General features: G+C 45.0%; 1 protein-coding gene across 2 annotated transcripts; it reads left to right on the forward strand.

Moving 5' to 3' along the window:
• Window positions 1-1,108: 1,108 nt before the first annotated feature.
• LOC149364175 (cytochrome P450 3A41-like) lies at window positions 1,109-21,700 on the forward strand. Of its 2 annotated transcripts, none has more exons than XM_089574173.1 (14): window positions 1,109-1,809; window positions 2,514-2,610; window positions 4,180-4,232; window positions 7,316-7,412; window positions 8,523-8,642; window positions 9,476-9,564; window positions 13,102-13,247; window positions 14,685-14,800; window positions 15,261-15,336; window positions 17,047-17,204; window positions 17,754-17,842; window positions 19,592-19,729; window positions 20,363-20,525; window positions 21,559-21,700. In XM_089574173.1, the coding sequence occupies exons 1-14, from the start codon at window positions 1,757-1,759 to the stop codon at window positions 21,637-21,639; spliced, it is 1,476 nt and encodes a 491-aa protein (XP_089430299.1). In that variant the 5' UTR covers window positions 1,109-1,756; the 3' UTR covers window positions 21,640-21,700. The 2 variants fall into 2 exon arrangements, with proteins under 2 accessions (XP_089430299.1, XP_089430300.1); XM_089574174.1 differs by having other exon boundaries at window positions 13,114-13,247.
• Window positions 21,701-21,866: the final 166 nt, after the last annotated feature.

Here is a 21,866-nt window from a genome sequence, read left to right on the forward strand (position 1 = left end):
AATTACTGCGCCATTTCCTTTCCTCAAAAAGCGTTGCTTTCAAAGGGCAAGGCATCGCGCCAAACGGGTGGTGGCGTTCCTCCCTTCCTGCACAGTGCGGTTCGGGTGTCCACCGAGATGACAGAGAATTACTGCGCCATTTCCTTTCCTCAAAAAGCGTTGCTTTCAAAGGGCAAGGCATCGCGCCAAACGGGTGGTGGCGTTCCTCCCTTCCTGCACAGTGCGGTTCGGGTGTCCACCGAGATGACAGAGAATTACTGCGCCATTTCCTTTCCTCAAAAAGCGTTGCTTTCAAAGGGCAAGGCATCGCGCCGAACGGGTGGTGGCGTTCCGTGGACTGCCTGGCAGCGCTACAACACGCTGTCGCGTTCCACTCCTAAGACGAAGCTTAAGCATCATTAATTAGCAGTTAATCAGTATTTAGCCATTAATCAGTAATTAGCCATTAATTAGTAATTTGCCATTACTTCGTCATTATGTGTGACGTCATCCAGTGGTGACGTCACCAGTGTAAAAAAAATTCAGGGGGCGCTTTCGCTCTCTAAAGTGCTGCAAGGCGAAAGCGTTTCCTGGCCACTGTTTGTTTTTATTAACTTTCTTGTTTTCATATTTTGTTTTTCATTTATTTTTTGCTGCTTTTCTTAATTTTATTGTTTTTATTTTTATTTTTATTTTCACATCTTATTTTATTTTGTTTTTATTTTTGTTTATTTTCTTATTTTTATTTTTTATTTTCCTTTTCTTGACTTTACTGCTTTTATTTTATTTATGAAGCCCATGCATTCACTAGATGCGCCTCTATTCATGCTGGAACCTTGAGCCGTTTAAGCAGTGACGCCGAAAAACGGACGAATCTGCCGACGCGTCTGTCGACACGGCTGCCGACGCGTCTGTCGACACGGCTGCCGGCGCGTCTGCTAACGACAGTATGAGGCATTAAAGGCTTTCGGCTTAATAGGCGAAGTGGTGCGGAAAACGCTTTCGCCTCTACGCACTCTAGACAGTCAAAGTGCCCCCTGAATTTTTACATTCATCGGTCCCTGGGAGACCTCACACCCCTACTGGGGCAGTGGTGGTGTATTGGTTGAGCGATGCACCACTGCCCTGCGATGGCAGATGCACCCAGCGGTGTGCCTTGTGCGGCCCGGGTTGCACTTCCCGAGCGACCAATCATTAATTTAACTGCCACCAGCCACTATGGGCAGTTTGCTCACCATCCGGTGGTGAGGTGGTGATGACGCTTCAGGGTCACGTGACCTGAACTGCCCACCTGCCTCTTATAGGTTTCTTTCTGGGCACCACCGGCCAGTGTCATGATCGTAATTTTTCGCTCACAACGCCGACGCCACATTTTCTCGACAACGGGGCCTTTCACGCTATCGCGTTAAAATAAACACGTATGGTGACGTACTAAGACGGCAAGAACCTCCTTGCTTCTAAAGGTACGCCATTTGTTTTTGTTTTTTTGTCGAAAGCACGCATCCTGCGATAAGCGTGATCTTGGAGCAAAGCCGATTATCTGACATCCACACGAGCTTCCCTCCTCCTGCTGATAATAACAGAGCGGTTCAGCGAGTCTCGTACCGCTCTTTCACAACGAAAAGTGTCTAGGGCAAAGACAGCCGCAAGGCTTCTATAGGTACAGTAAACGTACGGAAGGCTGTGATACATTTTTAATCTTCTGAAGTTGATGTGTGGACAAGTTTTAGTGCCAAAACGATAGCCGAGACGAACTGTAAAGGACATTTTATCAGATATGCATCTTGCTGTGCTCCTAGTTCTCTCCGTAATTCTCCTTTATTTTGTGAGGTAAGTCATGTTATACTCATTATCTTGTGCTTGCCCCAAGAATATATTTTACACATTTAGTATCTATGCCCTAAGGAGTCTTTTAAACGGTTTCTAGCTGGCCTAGTGGTAAAGAGAAATGTGTTGAAAAGAAGATACTGCAATAATTTGTTCGTTTTTTACGTATCCCCCAATACATGGGCTGCATGAGAGCGCGATACCAATACCAGAGTTTTAAGATATGCTTTAAGAATTTGTTAGCTTCTCCAGGGCCCTGACTCATTATCAAATTATAGAAAGCTGCTGCCGCTGGGGTGGACCTAACAGACGTTGCCGTCATTCGCTTTGAACTAACTTAGATGTATTTGTAAGCTGTCATTAAAGAAGAAGTAAAAATATTTTTTCTTCTCAGTAAACTACTTACCGCAAGAAAAAGTGTGAAAGGTTTGTCTTCCTAGAACGAGAAAGTGGCTGTACCGCTTTTCTCTGCGGAATATAGTTCAATAGTGCCCTCTTGCCTGCCCCTTTTTGAACACGGCATTATATACACATATTTTATTTTACATTAAGGGCCATTTCACAACTATCACTTACGTATGCACGTCCTACAAGCTAGTGTACTGTCGTCTTTTCTGTCGCAAAACTTTCTGATACTCTGAAGTATTGATCAAAGCATCCTTTCATTCGCGGCTACTTTACCGTATGTATGTGGATTTAAATTACAGGACTGTCAAAAAGACGTACAGTTTTTGGGCAGGAAAAGGAGTCCCATATTTGTCGCTGACGGAGTACCTCAGAGTGCTTTACGATACCTTCACCAAGGTGAGGTTTTGACTACTTCCTCTTCATGTATGAACACTCGCTGTAAAAAGCTTGTGTCTGGCAACTGTATCGAAAAATCTTTCTTTCTTTGCAGCCAATGTGTATAGCTTGATGCTTAGTGGTGGACTCTTATCATAGTCGCAATTACGCCGCATATATCTACTTCAGGATGCTTGTAAAGACTGCGAAGTTATCCAGTTTTGTCGCTAATAGTGGCTCCCATAATTTTGCGATGGGTGTACGTCCCAGCGGGAAAAGTGAGCATTTTGAACGAAAAGAGTATTAAGCAAATTTCTCAAATTCAGCTACGTATTGAAACTTCTTCATATGATAGATGAGCGCAGAATCAGTGTTCATTTTAATTAGAAAATCTCCTCTGGGCTGTTCGGCATATGCAAGACAAAATTGTTGCGGACAAGTAATGACTCCACAATAAAATTCATGAGCAGAGCAGTAGTTATACGTTTTTTAATAAAGTCTGGAATTGTCTTACTGAATTTTCTCTGCTTTTCGACTGCCTTTTACTTCGGTATTTGGGGCCAGCAAGCTCCCTAATGTAGGCTTCCTCATAGAAACCTCGTTCAATAGCGGTATAAACCTTTGCGTAATCATCCCTGTGAGAAGATCACAGTGTGGATTCGCGTCAAGTGGATTCACACAACGCATTCTGTCAATACTTTGCCTTGAAAACGGCGTCGTGTACGGTAGCAGCGCGGTTCAATTTCTTGTGCCGCCAGGTACCCACCGCATTCCTAATGGTACAGGATTTCTTAGGACCCGGCGCTGGTCTCCTTTGCGCTGAAATGCTGACAAAGTAGGTCTTTACCCACACCTCGTACAGACCAAATGTATTACGCCAGGTACCCACCGCATTCCTAATGGTACAGGATTTCTTAGGACCCGGCGCTGGTCTCCTTTGCGCTGAAATGCTGACAAAGTAGGTCTTTACCCACACCTCGTACAGACCAAATGTATTACGGAGCCAACCCTGAGGCTTCTTTAAGGAGGGCACTTATGAGGCAAAGGAAGAAGAGAGTAGACAAGGCATGCGCTGACGATCTACCGAAGATTTATTCTTCTCTTTCTGTTCTTGTTCTACTCTTTTTCTTTGTTCTTTCGCTTCGAACTTTTCTTTATGCATTCACGTCTAACGATTGAAATTCAAGAACAAGTTGTTGGTTAGTGCTACGAACTTGAATTTGATATAATTCATTAGGACTAGAAACTTGTCCTCATGGCACGAATCTGGTGTTCACGAATTCTCAGGTGGCCCCCATTTCTTACGGTCCCAATTTTAGGGTGCATCATATTCACGATAGGAATCTTGATTTCAGGAGCAGTCGGTAGCTTTATGGAAAATAACATACTTAGAGGCGCGATTCGCGACAACGTAATCTGTATAGTGAGGACATGCTGCGGAGGGAAATGCTCGAGTAACCGACCAACGGAAACTGTCAGTGTCGAGTGTGCAGGCAATGCGTATTTAACAATTTAGCACAGGGTTTCATCAGCCTTACTTATTTTTCGAGACCATACCAGATCCCTGCTGATTGCTCACATCCTTTGCAGCCATTGCCAGAAGTTGTACGGAACAACTATCGCAAGTATGGAAGACTTTACGGGTACGTACAGCCAACCCATTAACTTTGCGAAGGCGTAATTTGTAGGACAGGCTACTCGAAGAGGTTAGGTCACACTAACTCAACCGCATAGAAATTTGCAGAAAAACTAATATTTCACTTTCGATCACATAGCTTAATGACTGTAATTACTTCAATTGGCAACTTCTTCCGTCTGCCCATTTGTTTGTTTATTGGGGTTTCACGTCCCAAAGCGCCTCAGGTTATGAGGGACGCCGTAGTGAAGGGCTCCGGAAATTTCGACCAACTGCGGTTCTTTAACGTGCACTGACACGGCACAGTACACGGGCCTCTAGAATTTCGTCTCCATCGAAGTTTGGCCGACGCGGCCGGGATCGAACCCGCGTCTTTTGGGTCAGCAGTCGAGCGCCATAACAACTGAGTCACCGCGGCGGGTCGTCTGCCCATTCGACATAAGAAATCTTGCTTATGTACACACAACAAAATTGATAGCCGTGCAAAGGCAACGCTTGTTACTATATCGTGCATTGTTCTCTCATACCGCCACTAGCGGTGGCTGGCCTGCTGTTATCGCACAGAGGTTATCTTAAAAACGAGGAGGCAGTTATGGAGCGAGTCAAGGCGAGGCCAGTGTGCCGTTCTGTGCCCAGGCACCTAAACGTCGCCGCGACAGAAGCGAAGAATGGATGCGAGAAAGAAGAGGGAGGTTTAAGAGCCCCTCTACATCATTCAGGTTATCTCCAGGTTCGGCTCGGTGGAAAGAATAAGGAAAAAAAAAAGAGGTCAATAGACTTTCAGGACTGTGCTGTCAGGTATAACACACTTGAGCTTTTGTTTTCGACTTTCTGTAATCAAGGTGGTAGTGATTACAATAGGTCGCCTCATTTACACAAGAAGCAGATATGGGAGGAAACACTTGCCTTCTATCACCCCAAGCGTGCTTGACTTACGGTGGTATTCTCCGACAAGGAAGGCGCGACAATAAGCTGCTGTGGTTTTTAGAGCGTCAGATCTAGTATCCGCACTTCTCAAGGTCGCGTTAGTATGGAGCACGAGGTCATACAAGTGGCACCAGTGGGTGGTACCATTGGTACACATATTATGGACCACCACAGAATGTTCCGAATGGTATCAAAATTCAGCGCCGTAAGGAGAGGATAAAGGAGGGTGACAGAAGGAGAAAGAAATTGGCACTGGCTTAGCTCGGCTATGCCAGGATATACGTAGCGAAAGCGAGCGCAATGACGAGGCAAGCGCTGTGACGTCATACCAAACGGCGGTGGCGGCTCCGCGGCGAGGCGCGCGGTGTGACGTCATGCCAGATGGCGCAGCGAGCGCGCGGCGTCCGCCAGCTGAGGCGGTTGCTAGGCAACGGCTCAGCGTCGGTCTCTGTGCCTCTTCGGGGCACCGCCGCAGCGAAATCGCAAGTTTGTGGCAATACCCGCCGCGGTGGCTCAGTGGTAAGGCACCTGTCTACCGAGCCGGAGTACCCGGGTTCGAACCCTACCGCGGCGGCCGTGTTTCGATGGAGGCGAAACGCAAGAGGCGCCCGTGTGCTGTGCGATGTCAGTGCACGTTGAAGATCCCCAGGTGGTCGTAATTATTCCGGAGACCTCCACTACGGCACCTCTTTCTCTCTTTCTTCTTTCCCTCCTACCTTCCTCCCTTCCCTTACGGCGTGGTTCAGGTGTCCGCCGATATATGTGAGACAGATAATGCGCCATTTCCTTTCCTCAAAAACCAATTTACCAATTTATTTTACCTATGTAGCTTTCTCTTCAAAAATTGGTTTTCGAGCAAAAAAAAACGGCGCAGTAACTGTCTCACATATCTCGGTGGACACCCGAACCACACCGTAGAGGAAGGTTTAAAGAAGGGAGTGAAAGAAGAAATGAAGAAAAAGGTGCCGTAGTAGAGGTCTCCGGAATAATTTCGCCCACCTAGGGATCTTTAACGCGCACTGACATCGCATAGCACACGGGCGCCTTTTGCGTTTCGCCTCCGTCGAAACGCGGGGACCGCGATCGGGTCCGAACCGGGGCACTTCGGCTCAGTAGACGAGCGCCTTAACCACTGAGCCACCGAGGCGGGTACAGAAATAGGTCCCAAAGCAAGAACTGTGAGGGAACCGCCAGTTAACTGCGCGTATTGAATGCTTATCAGTGCGGCAGATGATTAACGCACTCAAAAAAATTCGCTGAGGTTAGAGAAAACCTGCTTGATTAAGTATATTGAATATTAGAAAAAAGCATTTTCAAACGTGGTGAAGAAGGCAACACGGATATGCAGAAAGACACAAGCGAAATCCAGCACATATAATACACAGGACTCAAGGAAATGGGAACAGCGGGGTTCCGCACATTTCTCGATTTCTAATGTTTTCGCGTTAGCATTCATACTTTAGCGGCTCATATCATTGCACACGTGATTGAGTAGTTTATTTTGATAACCCTTATACGGTGCCAGCATGTATGGACCGAGAACACGTATTCTTTCAGGCTATTATAGAAAGAATATACATTAAGCGATTAATGCGATCACGTCATACCCTTAAAGTGGAGCTAAGTGTCCCCTCCAGTTCTACTATACGCCAGCTCCGACGCCCCTACTCACGGATTTCGCAGATCATTGTCTGAGGCCTTCTTCACCTCGAAATCTGATCTAACCGAAACCGAAGCGAAAACCTAAGCGATAGCACAACTTATTAGCTTACCTGCATGAGCAAATGACTGAGGGACCTGAGGCCAAAGAGCATTGGAAACTTTGCTCTCGAGCCGCAGCAGAAGTTCTGGTGGCGGACGAGTTGAAAGCTTTTGCGAGAGGAGTTCTGATCACGAGTAAAAAGGGATTCTTTTAGGTAAAATAATATCGTCGGCCACGGCGGTCGAATTTCTATGGAGGGGAAATTCTAGAAGCCTGTGTACTTTGTGATGTCAGTGCGCCTTAAAGAACCCCTGGAGGTCGAAATTTCCGCAGCCCTCCACTACGGCGCCCTTCATAGCCTGAGTAGCTTTAAAACGTTGAACCCCATAAACTAAACCGAACCAGAAATCTCGTGCAATACAGGCCAGTAGCGTTTTTTTTTCTTTTTTCTTACAATTCAGGTCCTATCAAGGGTTCGTTCCTTGCCTCGTAGTTGGAGATCTGGAAGTGTTGCGCATTGTCTGTGCCAAAGACTCAAAGTCCTTCGTTGACAGAACGGTAAGGCCCAAAGGTCTATTTTACGTGTTGAAGCGCACACACAGTAAGCCTGCTTGTGGATGCTGCCAAATTTCCGCACGTATTACAGCGTTGCTCTTTGGCATAATAATGAGAGTGCGAATTTTACGAACGAATTAAGATATGTGGGTATGTTAGTATGATGCTTGCTTAGTTTGAGGCGTTCCTTTCTTTCACTAGCTCTGTGCTTGTCTACCGATGAAGAACAGTGTTTCCATACTTCCGTTTTTAAAGTAATGATGAATTCGTGCAACAATTTCTGTGAACCATTTTTCCCTGATTCATATCTTAAAGCGTATTCATTAGCTGTGCTTCCTTGCTCCTGCTATGCACCGAAGTATTTGGGTCCGCTGTGGCTCCAACTGTACAATGAATAAAGTTGGCCCTAAAAAAAGAACCTCAGCAAAACATAGTTGTGGAAGGCGTAATGGCATGTGACAACTGCTGGGACTGGCAACGAGACTCGATACGTCCGTCGTCAGATCAGCTGAAAGTCGCGATGTGATTTCCGATCTCACCCACAGAGCAGTATTTTCGATGTCGCAAGATATTACGCAGGGAACGCAACCGTACTTACAAGCCAGGCGCGTTGTAAGAATGTTTTATCATGAAACATATAAGCTAGCTTCTTCGAACTCACCATAACCTCGTAACCTTCACACCAATTTAGATAATTACGTGCATAGCTATATTGCTACAGTCTCCTCATGGCAGGACGGGCAATGGGGAAAAGCCGCGCTTACCGCGACTTTTGTATAGATCAACTGTACAACGTTCGTGAGGAAACTGAACGCTGTTTCACCTTTTTCAAGTCTCAAGCCACTTTCTAGAATCAATTATTATCTTCATATGGGTTAGTCGGTCCATCATCGTAGAAAATGGCAGCGCAAAGGAGACAGCAATTGAGAAACCACAGACCATAGGACAAACATTTGTCCCATGGTCTATGATGACGATGATTTTTCTTCGATGTCGTCGTCATTTTCTTTGCGCTACCATTTTTTATGACGAAGGCATAGAATCACTTTGTACGATATTTACCTTTCACGTGCCACTCAACTGCATGCTTTTTCTTGTCTGTTGATGACTCAGGAGGACAAAGTAACTGGAAATGCCTTATGGGACAAGATGCTCTTCAACATGCCTGCTCACGTATGGAAGGGTGAGAGGATGGCGCTGTCACCAGCGTTCACTCCGAGCAAGATAAAATCGGTCGGTATTCCCAGCGAAACGGTTGCACAGTCATGGTGCACAACACTGTCGAATATCCGTTTTAGTCTTGGTTCCAACCATAAGCGCAACAAACCAAAAGTGCGCACTTATCTTAGTGGTTCGTAGCTAAATACAATCCTTCCTGGCCCTGGAACCGAAGAAATTTATCTGCAGCTGTGAAGAGTTAAGGAATCTTAGGATGTTTTCGTGGCACCACTGACAGCTTGTAAACATATATGAGAAAATTGGAAAAACTTGACATTAAACAACAAAAAGGACGGCGTAAATATATATATATTTTTTGCAAGCTCAGATGAAGGTAAACTTTTTAGACACAAAGTCCTCTGCATGAAAGCTGGCATCGAGTGTCCGGCCCACGGGTGCGCGAAGGTCTTGAGCAATTTTCTCGTATTTAGGGAAAAATTTTCTTTCTTTGTGGTTTATTAGCAGTTAAAAATGGACCATGCTGTCTACCGCTATTGGTGACCAATATCCTTTACAATCTACATTTTTATTCTATGTTCTTAAAAACTACTGAAAATACTCACTGAAGGACCTGGTGTAACCCTTCAAGATCAGTTTCTGATTTCTGCGGCCATGCACACGCTGAGCTTTCAATTTATGGTCTCGTTCTTGATGAAAAAGAAGTTGTACACGAACTCTCGAACTGCGTCTTTTATTGCCGCATGAATATGCCTTGAAACCGGCACATTTCCCATGGTCCTTCGCGCCATTCTTACGCGAATAGCATCTGTTGTTCATTCAAGTAGAACTTCATGCCCTACTGAATCATGCCACGTCTGCGGGTCACTCATAATTTTATTTTTTCACAGATATTTCCAAGGTTCGTCGAGCTTACAGAACGGCTACGCTTTCAATTTATTGAAGAAGCTAAGCACAGAAACGTCGTGGAAGTTCAGAGGTGACGTCTCCAGGAAAGAACTGAGTCATTGTTTAGAAATTGCGTGGTAGTTTACCGTATTTGTTTTATGGTCATGCACGCAATGGAACACAAAATTTTGCACAGCTTACCGTACATAAAATACACGCCTGCAAGACAGGAAGAATATAAGATGAGCGATAATAACCTACTATTGAAAATGCAAAATACGAAGAAAAAAAGAGAGAGATAATTAAAACTACACTTAATTCACACGAGTTACAACTAAGCATGATAGCGAGTAGAATGTTTTGAAACGTTTTGGAGTAGTTTCTTAAATTCATCAATAAATTTAAGGATGTGGTATTGGACATATTCGAGTATCATAAAAGCATATTAAAGCGCGAGTATGTCATCATTAAGGGCAAAGTATAGACTACAATTTTCAGATTAAATCTTGATTTTCGGTTCTGATTTTCTACCAGTGTGGAATTCCGCAATCTTCCTGAACATTGTTCAGGTACTCAGACACTTCTGCTCCTTTTAGTAAAGACACAACAGCCCGATTTTCAAAATCGAGTGGCGAGCACACCTGATGGCTTTCGAGCTTAGCTCACTGACATTTTTTATAAAAATGATGTCGGAAATTTGTTACGCGAAGCTGATCCTTCAAGAACAGTGAGGAAAAACAGAGAAGGCATATGTTATGGTATTGGGAAGCCATAAACCTTAGTCAGCTTGGTCATTCCGACTGCGAGGGATAGGTTGACAGCCCGACCTGGCCACCTTTATATATGTGGCTGGCTCTTTTTATAGGAGGTTGTAAACGGTGTCGAGTCAAATAGTCTGGATAGTGGGAGTGGAGAGGATAAATGGGAACCTGTTTTTCGCTGGCGCAGTCGTGCTTCTACGACAGCGGTGTTACTGCGATCTTGAAGGCTGTCATCGTACGCTCACACTCTAATGCTCGACGCTGGGCGTCGCTCCAGTTCCAATAGTATTGACTCGTTAAGTTCAAGTTCATGTAAACAAGCAGTCGTCGAGTTAGAAGGGGGGCGCGGCAGGGGGTTGCTCAGGCCGGCGCCTGACTCGTCCCGTTACAATTGGGCTCATGTAAATGAAGCTGTTATGTGTTGAAGCCCTCCGGGTTTTACGCAGTGGGGACAGTCGGGTATGTTACGGCACGTGCGGCGGCTGAGGGCCGGAGCGGAGAAGAATCGTCTCTGCTACATTCGCAGGGTAGTGATCTCGTGTCTTGTATGGCATCTTTTGCAGCGACAGCTCCAGGTTTTACCAGAGCTAAACCACAGCCGAGTTTTTTTGGCGAGAGGAACAGAAGCGTCACAACTTCACCAGCACTGCGAGGAGGAGCAAAGACAGAGAAGGAAGGACAGGGAGAAGCGCTACTAACAACTGAAAGTTTATTTATTTAGCGCTGGTGAAGTTGTGAAGATGTACCAACTAGCTCAGAGCACGGTTTTGCGAACAGAAGCCTCTATTCCTTGAGGTGTTAGGTTTTGAGGTATTGGAAGAAGCGAGAAATTTTTCTCTCGGATGTCTCGACGTTTGTTGTCGTTGAGATGGACTCCTTTACCTGGAGAACCCGGCTCGAGACAGCTCGGGCTTCGGGATGAGTTCTCTCACTTCTTCGGGAAGAGGCACTTCCAGGAGCCCAGTCAATGCTGAAAGTTAGGCGCACGTGTGTGTACGTGTGCATGTGCGTGCGTGTGCGTGTGTGCGTGTGTGCGCGTGTGCGTGTGCGTGTGCGCGTGTGCGCGTGTGCGCGTGTGCGCGTGTGCGTGTGCGTGTGTGCGTGTGCGTGCGTGCGTGCGTGCGTGTGCGTGCATGTGTGTGCGTGCGTGCGTGTGCGTGCGTGTGCGTGCGTGTGTGTGTGAGGAGGGGGGTGAGCCATGAATTTATTAGTATCCTCGAGTGTTGCTTTAGGCTGTTCTTGCATATAGTTGTGGCGCGCTCTTTGTGATGCTTACGACGGGTTGTCACATGAGGCAAACGTTGCGTTACGGCGAGAAAAAGGCGGAAGAACGTCTGTCTTAAACAGACGTGCTCTCTGTTTTGCTTTTCTTCTCAGAGTTTCCGCGCATGCGCATCCTGTCGAAGTATATCTTATGCCGCTTTGCACATGCGCAGTTAGGCGGAGCGGAGTGACACAGTAAAAAATTATAGAGTTAAAAAAAATTGACGGTTATAAAAGTGCATGCTCGTCCAACAGCATAAATATGACGCAAAGTAATTGGAGAAGTATACGTAACGGCGCTGACAATGGAAACAAAGCCTCTCTAAGGGAAAAAAATATTCTGAAAGAACCTGGCAGCTTGTAGCACTCAAGATAAACGCGCCGCGATGGCTCGGAGTATTTGGCATGCGGCAGCTGATCCCAAGATTGTCTGTTTGGGGTCCCAGCTGTGGCGGCAGTAAAGCACCCTTTTGGGTTTGTGTTGTGTTGCGTTGGGTTTTATGGCACATAGGCAGCTAAGGCCATCATGCGCCAAAAGCAAGTTTTGATATGTCTGTTTGGTGTGAGGGAGTTTAAAGATTAGTTTGTAACCCTACAAGAGGTTTAGGACGTTTGCATCTTTTAGGAACGAAACAAGAAAGGAGGTTTTTACCAGTGAATTTTCTCTTAGGAGTAAGCAAGGGTGTAATGTGATGCGCTCTTCATAAAGTTGTCGGAAATACTTTCTTCTAAGCTGATCAAGTTTTGCACTGGATATTAATATGTGGTTTGTGGTGAAATCTCTCCGCACTGTGCGCATGTAGGTTTGTCTTTTTTGCATGAATGAAGTTATGTGTTAAGTGCGTGTGTCCAATACGAAGGTGACATAGAATTACTTCAATAAAACGCTCTTGATGACTGCATGTTTTCCATTCTTCTATAACAGGCTTTACTACTTACTTCATTATCCCATGCTCCCTGCCATGTTTCTCTTAGTTTTCTTTCTACAAATGTTAGAGTTTCGTTATGCGGCACTTTCACTTTCTGTATTTTAACATTACAGGCTGCTGCGGCACACACATCAGCTCTCTCGTTACCGTAGCCTTCCTACGTGACTTGGTACCCAAGAGAATTTAATTTCAAGCCCTTGTGTTTTGGCAGCTACTACATTGTGGACTATGTATCCTATTAAAGGTTTTGTTGCATTTTTTGGATGTAGTGATGTAATTACGCTGAGGGAGTCTGTATAAATTATACTATTTTCAATGTTGTTCATCAGTATTTTTTCTACCTCTAAGGATACGGCGTAAGATTCGGCGGTGAAAACTGACGCACACTGAGGCAAACTTGCTATTTTTTCTCGTTTGTCTTGAACTTTGGTGTGCGATGTCAGCGCACGTTAAAGGACTCCAGTTAAGAAGTTCAACGCACCTAAGCTAGAAATAGCGCTTAAAAAGCATGCGGCTTCGAACGCACCTCACTCACTGGTGCACACTGGGAAATGCAAATGACATAAATACGTTTATTTTGTGAATTCAATTCTGGCGTTGAGAAAAATTACCCTGATGATTAATACTTTCCTTGCATGCAATTTATTCTTTCTGCCATTTTTCTCTTCATGAAAGGCTCTTCGATAGATCCGCAATGGATGGCATGGCGTCGTTCCTGCTCGGCATCGACCTGAACGCGCATCAAACGCCTAACCATCCTTTCGTCACCTGCTGCAACGGTTTCTTTGGCACTAGCGGCGGCTGGAAGGTCATGATGTTATGTGAGTGCTAATTTTACCTCCTCTCCTTCTGTCCAACCATATTCCATGCAGGTCATTGTAGCCTTGGGGAGTGAGAAAAAAAATCGGAAAGACAGCATCTTACTGTTAACGAGAGTACCATCATATTTTAAATGTTTCTAATTTCTTTTTCGCTTGAGAAAATTCCGCATAGAGGTGAGCAAATCGCAAGTGATTTGAACTAGACTGCTGAAATGCTTAGTTCAGGACTTGTACCATGTTTATTGGCGCCGATTGCTGATGTCCTGATGGCGCGGCACTAAAAGAAATGGGATAGGCACCGAGCTTCTCGAGAATTATGGTAAAGGTCTTTGCGCTTTCAAGCACCATAACTTTTTCTATTCCCCAGTCCTCCAGGGGAAGCAAAATTTTGCTTGTATCAGTAGGCGCTTAGGGACTAAAGAAGACCGATTTTTGTTAATTTAGAGGAGGAAAACTGCTTCTAAAGTCTGCACGCGGAATTAGTAACCTGCCTCCAGTTTCCAATACCTGAGATTCCATTGTTGCACGGAACAGTCTGCTGGAAATTTTATCCACAGTATATAGAAATCAGGGGAGGCGAAGCTCAATGTAGGACACAGGTAGGTCGTCAACATCGACGCAGTGGGTTGACCCATCCCCATTTAGAATGAATTTGCCGCGGAAGCAGCAACAGTGGGAGGCGGACAAGAAGGAATAGGTTCGTGATCATGAATGTGGGCGAAATCCTCGATTTGGAGGAGACCCTGTCATTCGTACAAGTGAACGCAAATAAGGTCATCGCTTACATGACACTCAACACGCCGACATCACGTGAAGGCCGCATGGCAACATGACCGCTGTAAATGGCAGCGAGAGAAAGCGGCCACAGACCAGTCAGATCCCGATGATTAATGCGCCAAGCCGCTGAGTTTAGCTCCAACATTTTTTTTTTCAATATTTCGCGGGCCTTGTTTTTAAAGCAAAATAAAAACTAACCTAAGACACATAACTGAATAAAGATTGATTTCTTACACGTTCCTTGGGTCGATCTAAAATTTAGCACTGGAAGTCAAGCCCTCGTTGAATTGCTTTAAATGCTTACTATTTCATTTCATTTAATTACTTTATTCACGCAAATCAAAGGTTACGGTGACTTGCTACGCAGACTGGTCAACAACATGATTGAAATTGCGGCCACATGTAGGCAACCGGTATATTTTAAGCCTTGTCTAAAGTTAGATGGGACACGTGCAATTCGCAGGTGCTCTTGGCACATGTCTCCTCGCCAGAAATTTCACGTGACCTACTCTCTTACTCTGCAATGAGTGAATTTCTGAGTCGGATTTAAGCAGACTGAAAAGAAGCACCCTTCAAATAGTGTAAGACTATCACCGAAATAATTTAATGCTGCGACGGCTAGATATTAAACTGTACAAACCGATTTCTTTGTTACTGCAGATAATATGTCCAGGGTGTTTAAAATGCTGCCCATCGAATTTCCCGACACATATGGGTCACAGCAAGTGGAGGATTTTGCTAAAGTGTTGATGGAAACAAGACTTGCTTCCAATGAGGTAAGTTCGAAGGCGTAGCATAAATCATGTGTACATTATTAGTACTCCACGTCAGCGCGTTTCTTTTCGCTGAGATGTAAGTCTGCAACGTAATGCACTCTCATTAATAGGGCTTTTCTTGTATTTTCTGCTTCAATTGAATCTATGTCGTCAGGTTCTGAAGTAATTTATGATAATGTGCATCCACCATTGCGCGCTTGCAATGTTTTATGTGCGGACAATCCTGCTTTACCGCCAAGTTCCAGTGTTGCATGTTGCGGTTTTATTTGCGAAACGTTTGGAAGTAATGCTCTGTGTAATTATTTCTAGCCATTGCTGGCCATGGTGATAGGCGAGCGCATGCAGGCCGCGGTAACTCACAAGCAGAACTTGCGTACGGCCACCCTTATTAGCCAGCCATTGGTGCCCGAATGACTGTTGATTCACTATTTTTTTACGCATACACCAATACTCCTTGCAGAGACACAGCGACTTCCTTCAACTTTGCTTGGACACCGTCATCGAAACGAATAAAAGCAGGGGTGAAAAACTTACGGGTAAGAAAAATGGCTATGCGCGTCTTGGTAGGACGCGTCAAAGCGAACCCCAGCGCAAGGTAGCGATAAAGATCATGATAAACCTTTTGTGCTAGCCAGACTTGCGGTTAATTCAGACATCATGCTTCTAACAGTGAACCAGAATGGTCGAGAAAAAGCGAATTAGAAACGCAGGACGGGGCTGTCTTCAAATAGTGCCTAAAATCGGTGCCGGCAACTACTGCCGAAAATGCCACTCTGTGCAGATTTAAAAAATAAATGCGACCTATAAGTCCACAGAAAGAATGCGCGGCTTAGAATTTATGTCGTGTCCTTGTTTTTCATCATTATCATCGTCTTTATTGTTCTTGGCTTGTGGTTTATGGGTACCTAACGTCCCAAAGCGACTAAGGCTATGGGGACGCCGTAGTGAAGGGCTCCGGAAATTTCGACCACCTGGGGTTCTTTAACGTGCACTGACATCGCACCGTACACGGGCCTCAACAATTTCGCCTCCATCGAAATTCGACCGCCGTGGCCGGGATCGAACCCGCGTCTTTGTGGTCAGCAGCCGAACGCCATAACCACTGAGCCGGCGCGGCGCCCATCTTTATTGTCATGTTTATTTTCATAGTAATATTCACAAATTTCAGGAAACTCAGAATTTCAGAAATATGTTCCCGCCAATGGCTAACACCCCCCCCCCCCCCTCCAGGAAAAAAAATGAAACGCAATACCTGATTAGTGCTCTTAAGCGTTCTCTATTCTTACGGAGAAGTTTGAGACGTCTTTCGGGCGAAATAAATGAGGTGTCTAAGTTTCATCCTATTCAGTTCCATCTTCACACAAAAAGTGGGATTGACAGTGACAGCAAGGCAGCTGCGACTGCAGAGCAATTTATAGCTACAGATTGCACGAAGAGTGGTTAGGGTACGTTGTTGGGCTAGTCGGTCAATCATGGTGAATACAAGGGGGGTACTGCGCACAAAAAGACAAGGACAAGAAGATAACACAACAAGCGCAGACTCGCGACTAACTTTATTTGAAAACACGACACTCCTTTTATAGTTTCAAAACTGTCACATCACACACATGATGAAACCAAAAACCTGTCTTCATTGTGATACAGTTTGATAGAAGGGTCACTTACGCAATCTTTATCCTTCTGTTTGATGCAAAACGCCTCCGCTAACTCACGCGCCACCAGGTCACGGCTCCTCCTCAAAACTTTTGTATCTGTCAGCAAAGGCAGGCAGGCAATAACCCTTGCCTGCCTTTGCTGACAGATACAAAAGTTTTGAGGAGGAGCCGTGACCAGGTGGCGCGTGAGTTGGCGGAGGCGTTTTGCATCAAACAGAAGGATAAAGATTGCGTAAGTGACCCTTCTATCAAACTGTATCACAATGAAGACAGGTTTTTGGTTTCATCATGTGTGTGATGTGACAGTTTTGAAACTATAAAAGGAGTGTTGTGTTTTCAAATAAAGTTAGTCGCGAGTCTGCGCTTGTTGTGTTATCTTCTTGTCCTTGTCTTTTTGTGCGCAGTACCCCCCTTGTATTCACCAGTGGTTAGGGTTAAAATGAAAGTATTTATGATGCTTTCGCTGCTTCCTGCATTGTGCAAGTAACTCGCATAGGCCAGCAGAAAGAAAGGAAAGAAAGGTTAAACCGCAAGCTCACATTGACAGCACGCCAAACTGTGTCACAATGCATGTTTTTATTTCCTTTTCAGAAGAAGAAATTAAGCATGTTGCTGCCGAAGTCATGATTTTTTTCATCGCCGGCAGCGATGGCGGGGGCATCGCGCTTACGTTTACGGCGTATAACCTCTCAATCTTTCCCGAGTATCAGGACAGAGTTTTCGAAGAGGTAGAAGAAGCCATCAAAAGAGTGAGTTGCCCCTTTCGCGCTTTTCGTGACGTTTCTTGTTCTTTCAAGCAAAAAGCAAGCCCATTTGGAAAAGTTCCGTTTAAGCTGATTACTTTTTCATCCCCCTTAAATCTCATGAAAAGTGGAGCACGGAAACCACTTTGCACTTCTCGATAATCTCTAGCTTTTCGTCAGCAGTCTTTGAACTGATTTAGTCCTTCGTATTGTTTTTTTATTGTGAATAGAACATTACCAAAATAAACTGTGCATACAATCTGAAGAATGACTCATGAAAATTTGTGAAATGTGGACACACCAAGAAACAGCCGATTGATTTCCTATTGATCCTATTTTATTATGTGCCATCGACGTCTTTGGCTGTGCTCATAGATATAAGTGAGATGCCAAGATGACGTCGTTTCATGAAATGTGGGCGCATCGTATTGATAAAACAAAGGTGACGCTCGCTCTCTAGTTCGGGACAAAGAAGAAGCTTCGATATTAAAAAATATGCACGAAAATAAACGAATCAAGACGCTATTGCGATGATTGCCTGCTTTCTTTTTCTAGCATGGGATGACGTTTGAAGCCTTGAATGATATGCCTCTTCTTGAAGCCTGCATCAAAGAGTCACTGCGGATGTACACACCTGACTCATTGTACGTATGACCGGCAGCTGGTTTGAAACGTCCTTAAGATTTTTCGTTTTTTTTAAGTTCCCGTTAAACTCTTTTAGGAGCAAAATGCATGGGCTGAAACAAATTTTAATGTCGGCGAAGCTTATTCACTCAATTTTACGCTTGCAAACAAGTGCCAAAGTAAAGCGTGGTCATGAAATGACCATTAGTTTTTGTTTTTGCATGGTAGCTGTACAACTAATTTCAATGGTGGCTCTAAACTGCCGCATGGAGTGCATTGTTTACATAACTGTTTTTTTTTACTCATCTAATTTCTCAGTCAATAAAAACAAAGGATTTGATTTTTACAGCGAACTCTGCAAGACAAAACATCCTACTGATCAATTCGCGCTAAAAGGCGCATACACACGGACAAACGTGTGTATGTGCCTTTTAGCGCGAATTGCTCAGTATGAAGCGCCAACTAGCCCCCGCTCTTGCATTCAAAACATCCTAGTCGAAATCAAGACGAAGAAAGGGCTCGGGCGCGGCTTGTGATGCGAAGGCAAGATAACCGCTGGTCGTTAAGGGTAACGAAGTGGATTACAAGAGAAGGCAAGCGTTGTAGGCGGCGGAAGTAAGTTAGGTGGGCGGATGAGATTAACAAGTTTACGGAGATAGGGTGGCCGCAACTGGCGAAGGACAGGGTTAATTGGAGAGACATGGGAGAGGTCTTTTCCCTGCAGTGGGCGTAGTCAGGCTGATGATGATGATAATGGGGAAGTTAAGAGGAAGACGTTTCGTCATCACCATGCGGGGGGGGGGGGGGGGGAGGGGGGGATGGCAGCTGTATACCTTACTCCCGTCTTCCGCAGTTCTTGTACTCTGTATATGCCCACGCTAAGACCTCTCATGACCAGAGAAATCCCTGACTCCGGCCCTCATGAATCTTGTGTTACAGAGCCACCTGGTTTCGGTTAACAAGAAGTGTATTCTTTTCATGTTCGACGACTAGATTTTGATATTTCTGTAGAAAAAAAATTAATTGTGCCTAAATTACTTTCTATTCTACAAGTACACTTCAAAGGCTAGCATGTGAAATAGCGGTGATGCACCAAAAGGGAAAAAAAATTACATTACTTATTACAGGCGCATAATATACTTTCGATGAATATCATAAAAAATCTTTTGCTCCTGGTGTTGATACTGTAACAGACGCGAAGACGGTGCAATAGGATTCGCATGCTGAGAGGAACGACGATCGCAGGTCTCTCTTTTTTTTTTCACTTCACTTTAATACCTTAAAGACCCTCGTTAGAGGGTATTACATAAGGGGTGGGGCACACAGAAATGAAAAACTGAATGAGTAACAGATAAGTTGAAAGTTATACAAATATAAGATTTTTCACTGAGCAAGTACACGCGTGATTCCTTCGATGAACAGAGATTGGCATGTGATAGCAGCAAGTTGATAGCAGCATGTGATAGCAGCAACGGCTATGGGCTATGACCCTACCCAAAGACTAAATCAGCCGCCTGACAAGGGCTCGTCAGTAGTAAAGGCCTATAACGTGAAAGAACTTGGTGGAGGTGTGGAGTGCAACCTAAGCAACAACAGACCCTCAACTCGGAACTCGCAGGAGTCGACAGCTTGCGTATCAGCCACCTTCTGTGTCCCCGACCGTCGTTCTCTTCAGCACGCGACCCTCACGTCAACGTCTTCAGGCCGTTACAGTATTACTGAACATAGAAAAAACAGCTACATGGACTTCTTTTGTTCACTTTGTGCAGCCTTACAAGACGCTGCAATCAGGAAACAACGTTGTGCGGAATAGACTTCAAGCCGGGAATGTACATCGATATACCTATAATCGGGATACATTATGACCCAGCATATTTTCCGGATCCTTACACTTTCAAGCCTGAAAGGTATTTTGTGCAGTTCATGGTTTCCGTCGGAAATCTTCATGTGAGATCAAAACGCAAACATGAGACAAGCGTTTCCTTAAGTGCATCCAAGGCAGCAAACCATAAGAAGGCCCAATACTCCGCCTACATTAAGCCATGGACACCAGTGTCGACGTCCTGAGAGAAAATATTAACTAAAGAAGACAATGAGTAGTTCATTAATTCATGTAATCTATATCAGGGGTAAGCTTACCGAAGTACGTCAATCCTTAACTATCACAGAGTCGTTAATTCTCACTCGCGCCGGCGGCTTTCACCCGTGTCGGGTGCAAGCTTATTAACGTATTTTTTTTCATTGCCTGAAGTCTGTGCTCGTTTCAATGCGATCCTTGATGCTGTAAATGGACGCACATGAAAGCCTGCAAGTGAAATAGGCCACGAGATTGCAGCGCACACATTCGGTGCGCTCGTAGAACATTAGCGCTAATGCTATGACAGCAGAGTAAGATGGCAGAACTGACTCATACGTCAGCAGTTCTGCATAGGAAAGTTGGATCAAAGCCGATAACGTGAACGCCAAGTCTCAGCTGTTTAATCCACCGGCACCTCAGTTTTTGTTCGTAACACACTAACTCTTTCGTCTCTGCCGACCAGGTTTCTTCCGGAGAGCGAAGTCCCTGTGAAGCCGTTCTCATTCCTAGCGTTCGGCGCTGGCCCACGTAACTGCATCGGGCTGCGAATGGCCCTCGTCCAAGCGAAGACAATATTCGCGTGCATACTCAGGGATGTCCGCTTCGAGCGGTGCTCTGACACGCAGGTAGGTGTTCACCTCAGTTCTGCGAAACCTGTTGGATTTTCTACTACATGCAGCGAGGTGCAGGAGAAACGATATATACAATCTGGCGAATGACAAACCATGACCAAGCACTAACAAACTAAGAACTGTCCCTTGTGTTGTCTGCAGTCATTGCTCATGTAATACAGGCATCAACAATAAATAAAAGTGCGCACTGCGGAGTAGTCAAATTACTGCATGCGCCTCCCCCAATAAGTATTTAGTTGCTTTATGTTGACATTGGTTGCATGCTCACGTAGCCCCGTAGTCCAATAGAAACATTGGTTGCCTTGACACTTTTTTTTTTTAATTTTGTCTGTGCTAAGTTCAAAAGCGGAAGGAGTGGTTCAATCGTAGTTGTATGACAGCAAGGTTGTGTGATTGCGCGCACAGTTATTGGAAGCTCCGCGAGTGACGACAGGTCTTGTTTCGACGGATACAGCACTCTTAAGTCCCGCGCCTCTTACGGAAATGCCAGATCTGGTTGTATTTATAACATACACGGAGGTATAGGGAAATGGGCATTATATATACAGTCCACATACACTCAGGTGTGCTCAGTCTCCTATATATATCGATATCCGAAATGCCATATGAGGCAGTATATGTAAATTTGGCCCATATATGCTCACATATGCTCGGTAGCCTATACATCCATATATGGAAGTACGCACTCCCTACTTCGACTTTTTGATTTGTGCAGGGCAGTCGTACGTCATGCGTGATAAGGGTGCAGTTTATAGAGATTTAGGGCAGGAGTGCTTCACAGTTGCAACCTCACGTCATGCATGTCTGTCTATGTATAATCCAACACTTAAGATAGAGAGATAAGGTGTGTGTGGGAGTGCGGCGTTGAAAGTGCCCAAGTAGCAGGGTCCAGTAACTGTCAATGGTGGTAGTAGTGGGTGTGAGGCGTGTAGTGTGTAGTGTGAGGTTGGGTGTTAGGGACCCAAGTTATGGACCCAAATGCCAAATATGCTAAAGACATTAATCGTTCCTTCAATTTCTCTTTCAGGTCCCGGCGACGTTTGCTCCCAGGAGCCATCTTCTCGAATCAAGTCCAGCTGTGAAGCTGCGTGTCCTTCCTCGCCACTGAGAAATAAAAGTCTAACGTTATGCACACCTCGCGGTTTTTTTACAACAATGAAACCGAGGAAAAAGGACTGCTTTCAAGCGTTACGCTCCTTCTGCGCTTTTTTAATCAGAATAATCTGCATTGGGAAGAAGAGGAAAGGTTCGCGACCGAGATAATCCACTTGCTACGCCATGTTTAAACCTGACGCACAATCATTGTCTTATCAAGATCGATAATATGTAGGTGCT

The sequence above is a fragment of the Amblyomma mixtum genome, chromosome 2, assembly GCF_055824585.1.
Source record: "Amblyomma mixtum isolate Tamu chromosome 2, ASM5582458v1, whole genome shotgun sequence".
Taxonomy (NCBI): Eukaryota; Metazoa; Arthropoda; class Arachnida; order Ixodida; family Ixodidae; genus Amblyomma; species Amblyomma mixtum.

Coding starts and splice junctions, on each gene's coding strand:
- LOC149364175 (XM_089574173.1), top strand. CDS start 1,757: ATGCATCTTGCTGTGCTCCTAGTTCTCTCCGTAATTCTCCTTTATTTT. Junction 7,413..8,522: donor AGTCCTTCGTTGACAGAACG/GTAAGGCCCAAA, acceptor TTGATGACTCAG/GAGGACAAAGTAACTGGAAA. Junction 15,337..17,046: donor CAGGGGTGAAAAACTTACGG/GTAAGAAAAATG, acceptor TTTCCTTTTCAG/AAGAAGAAATTAAGCATGTT.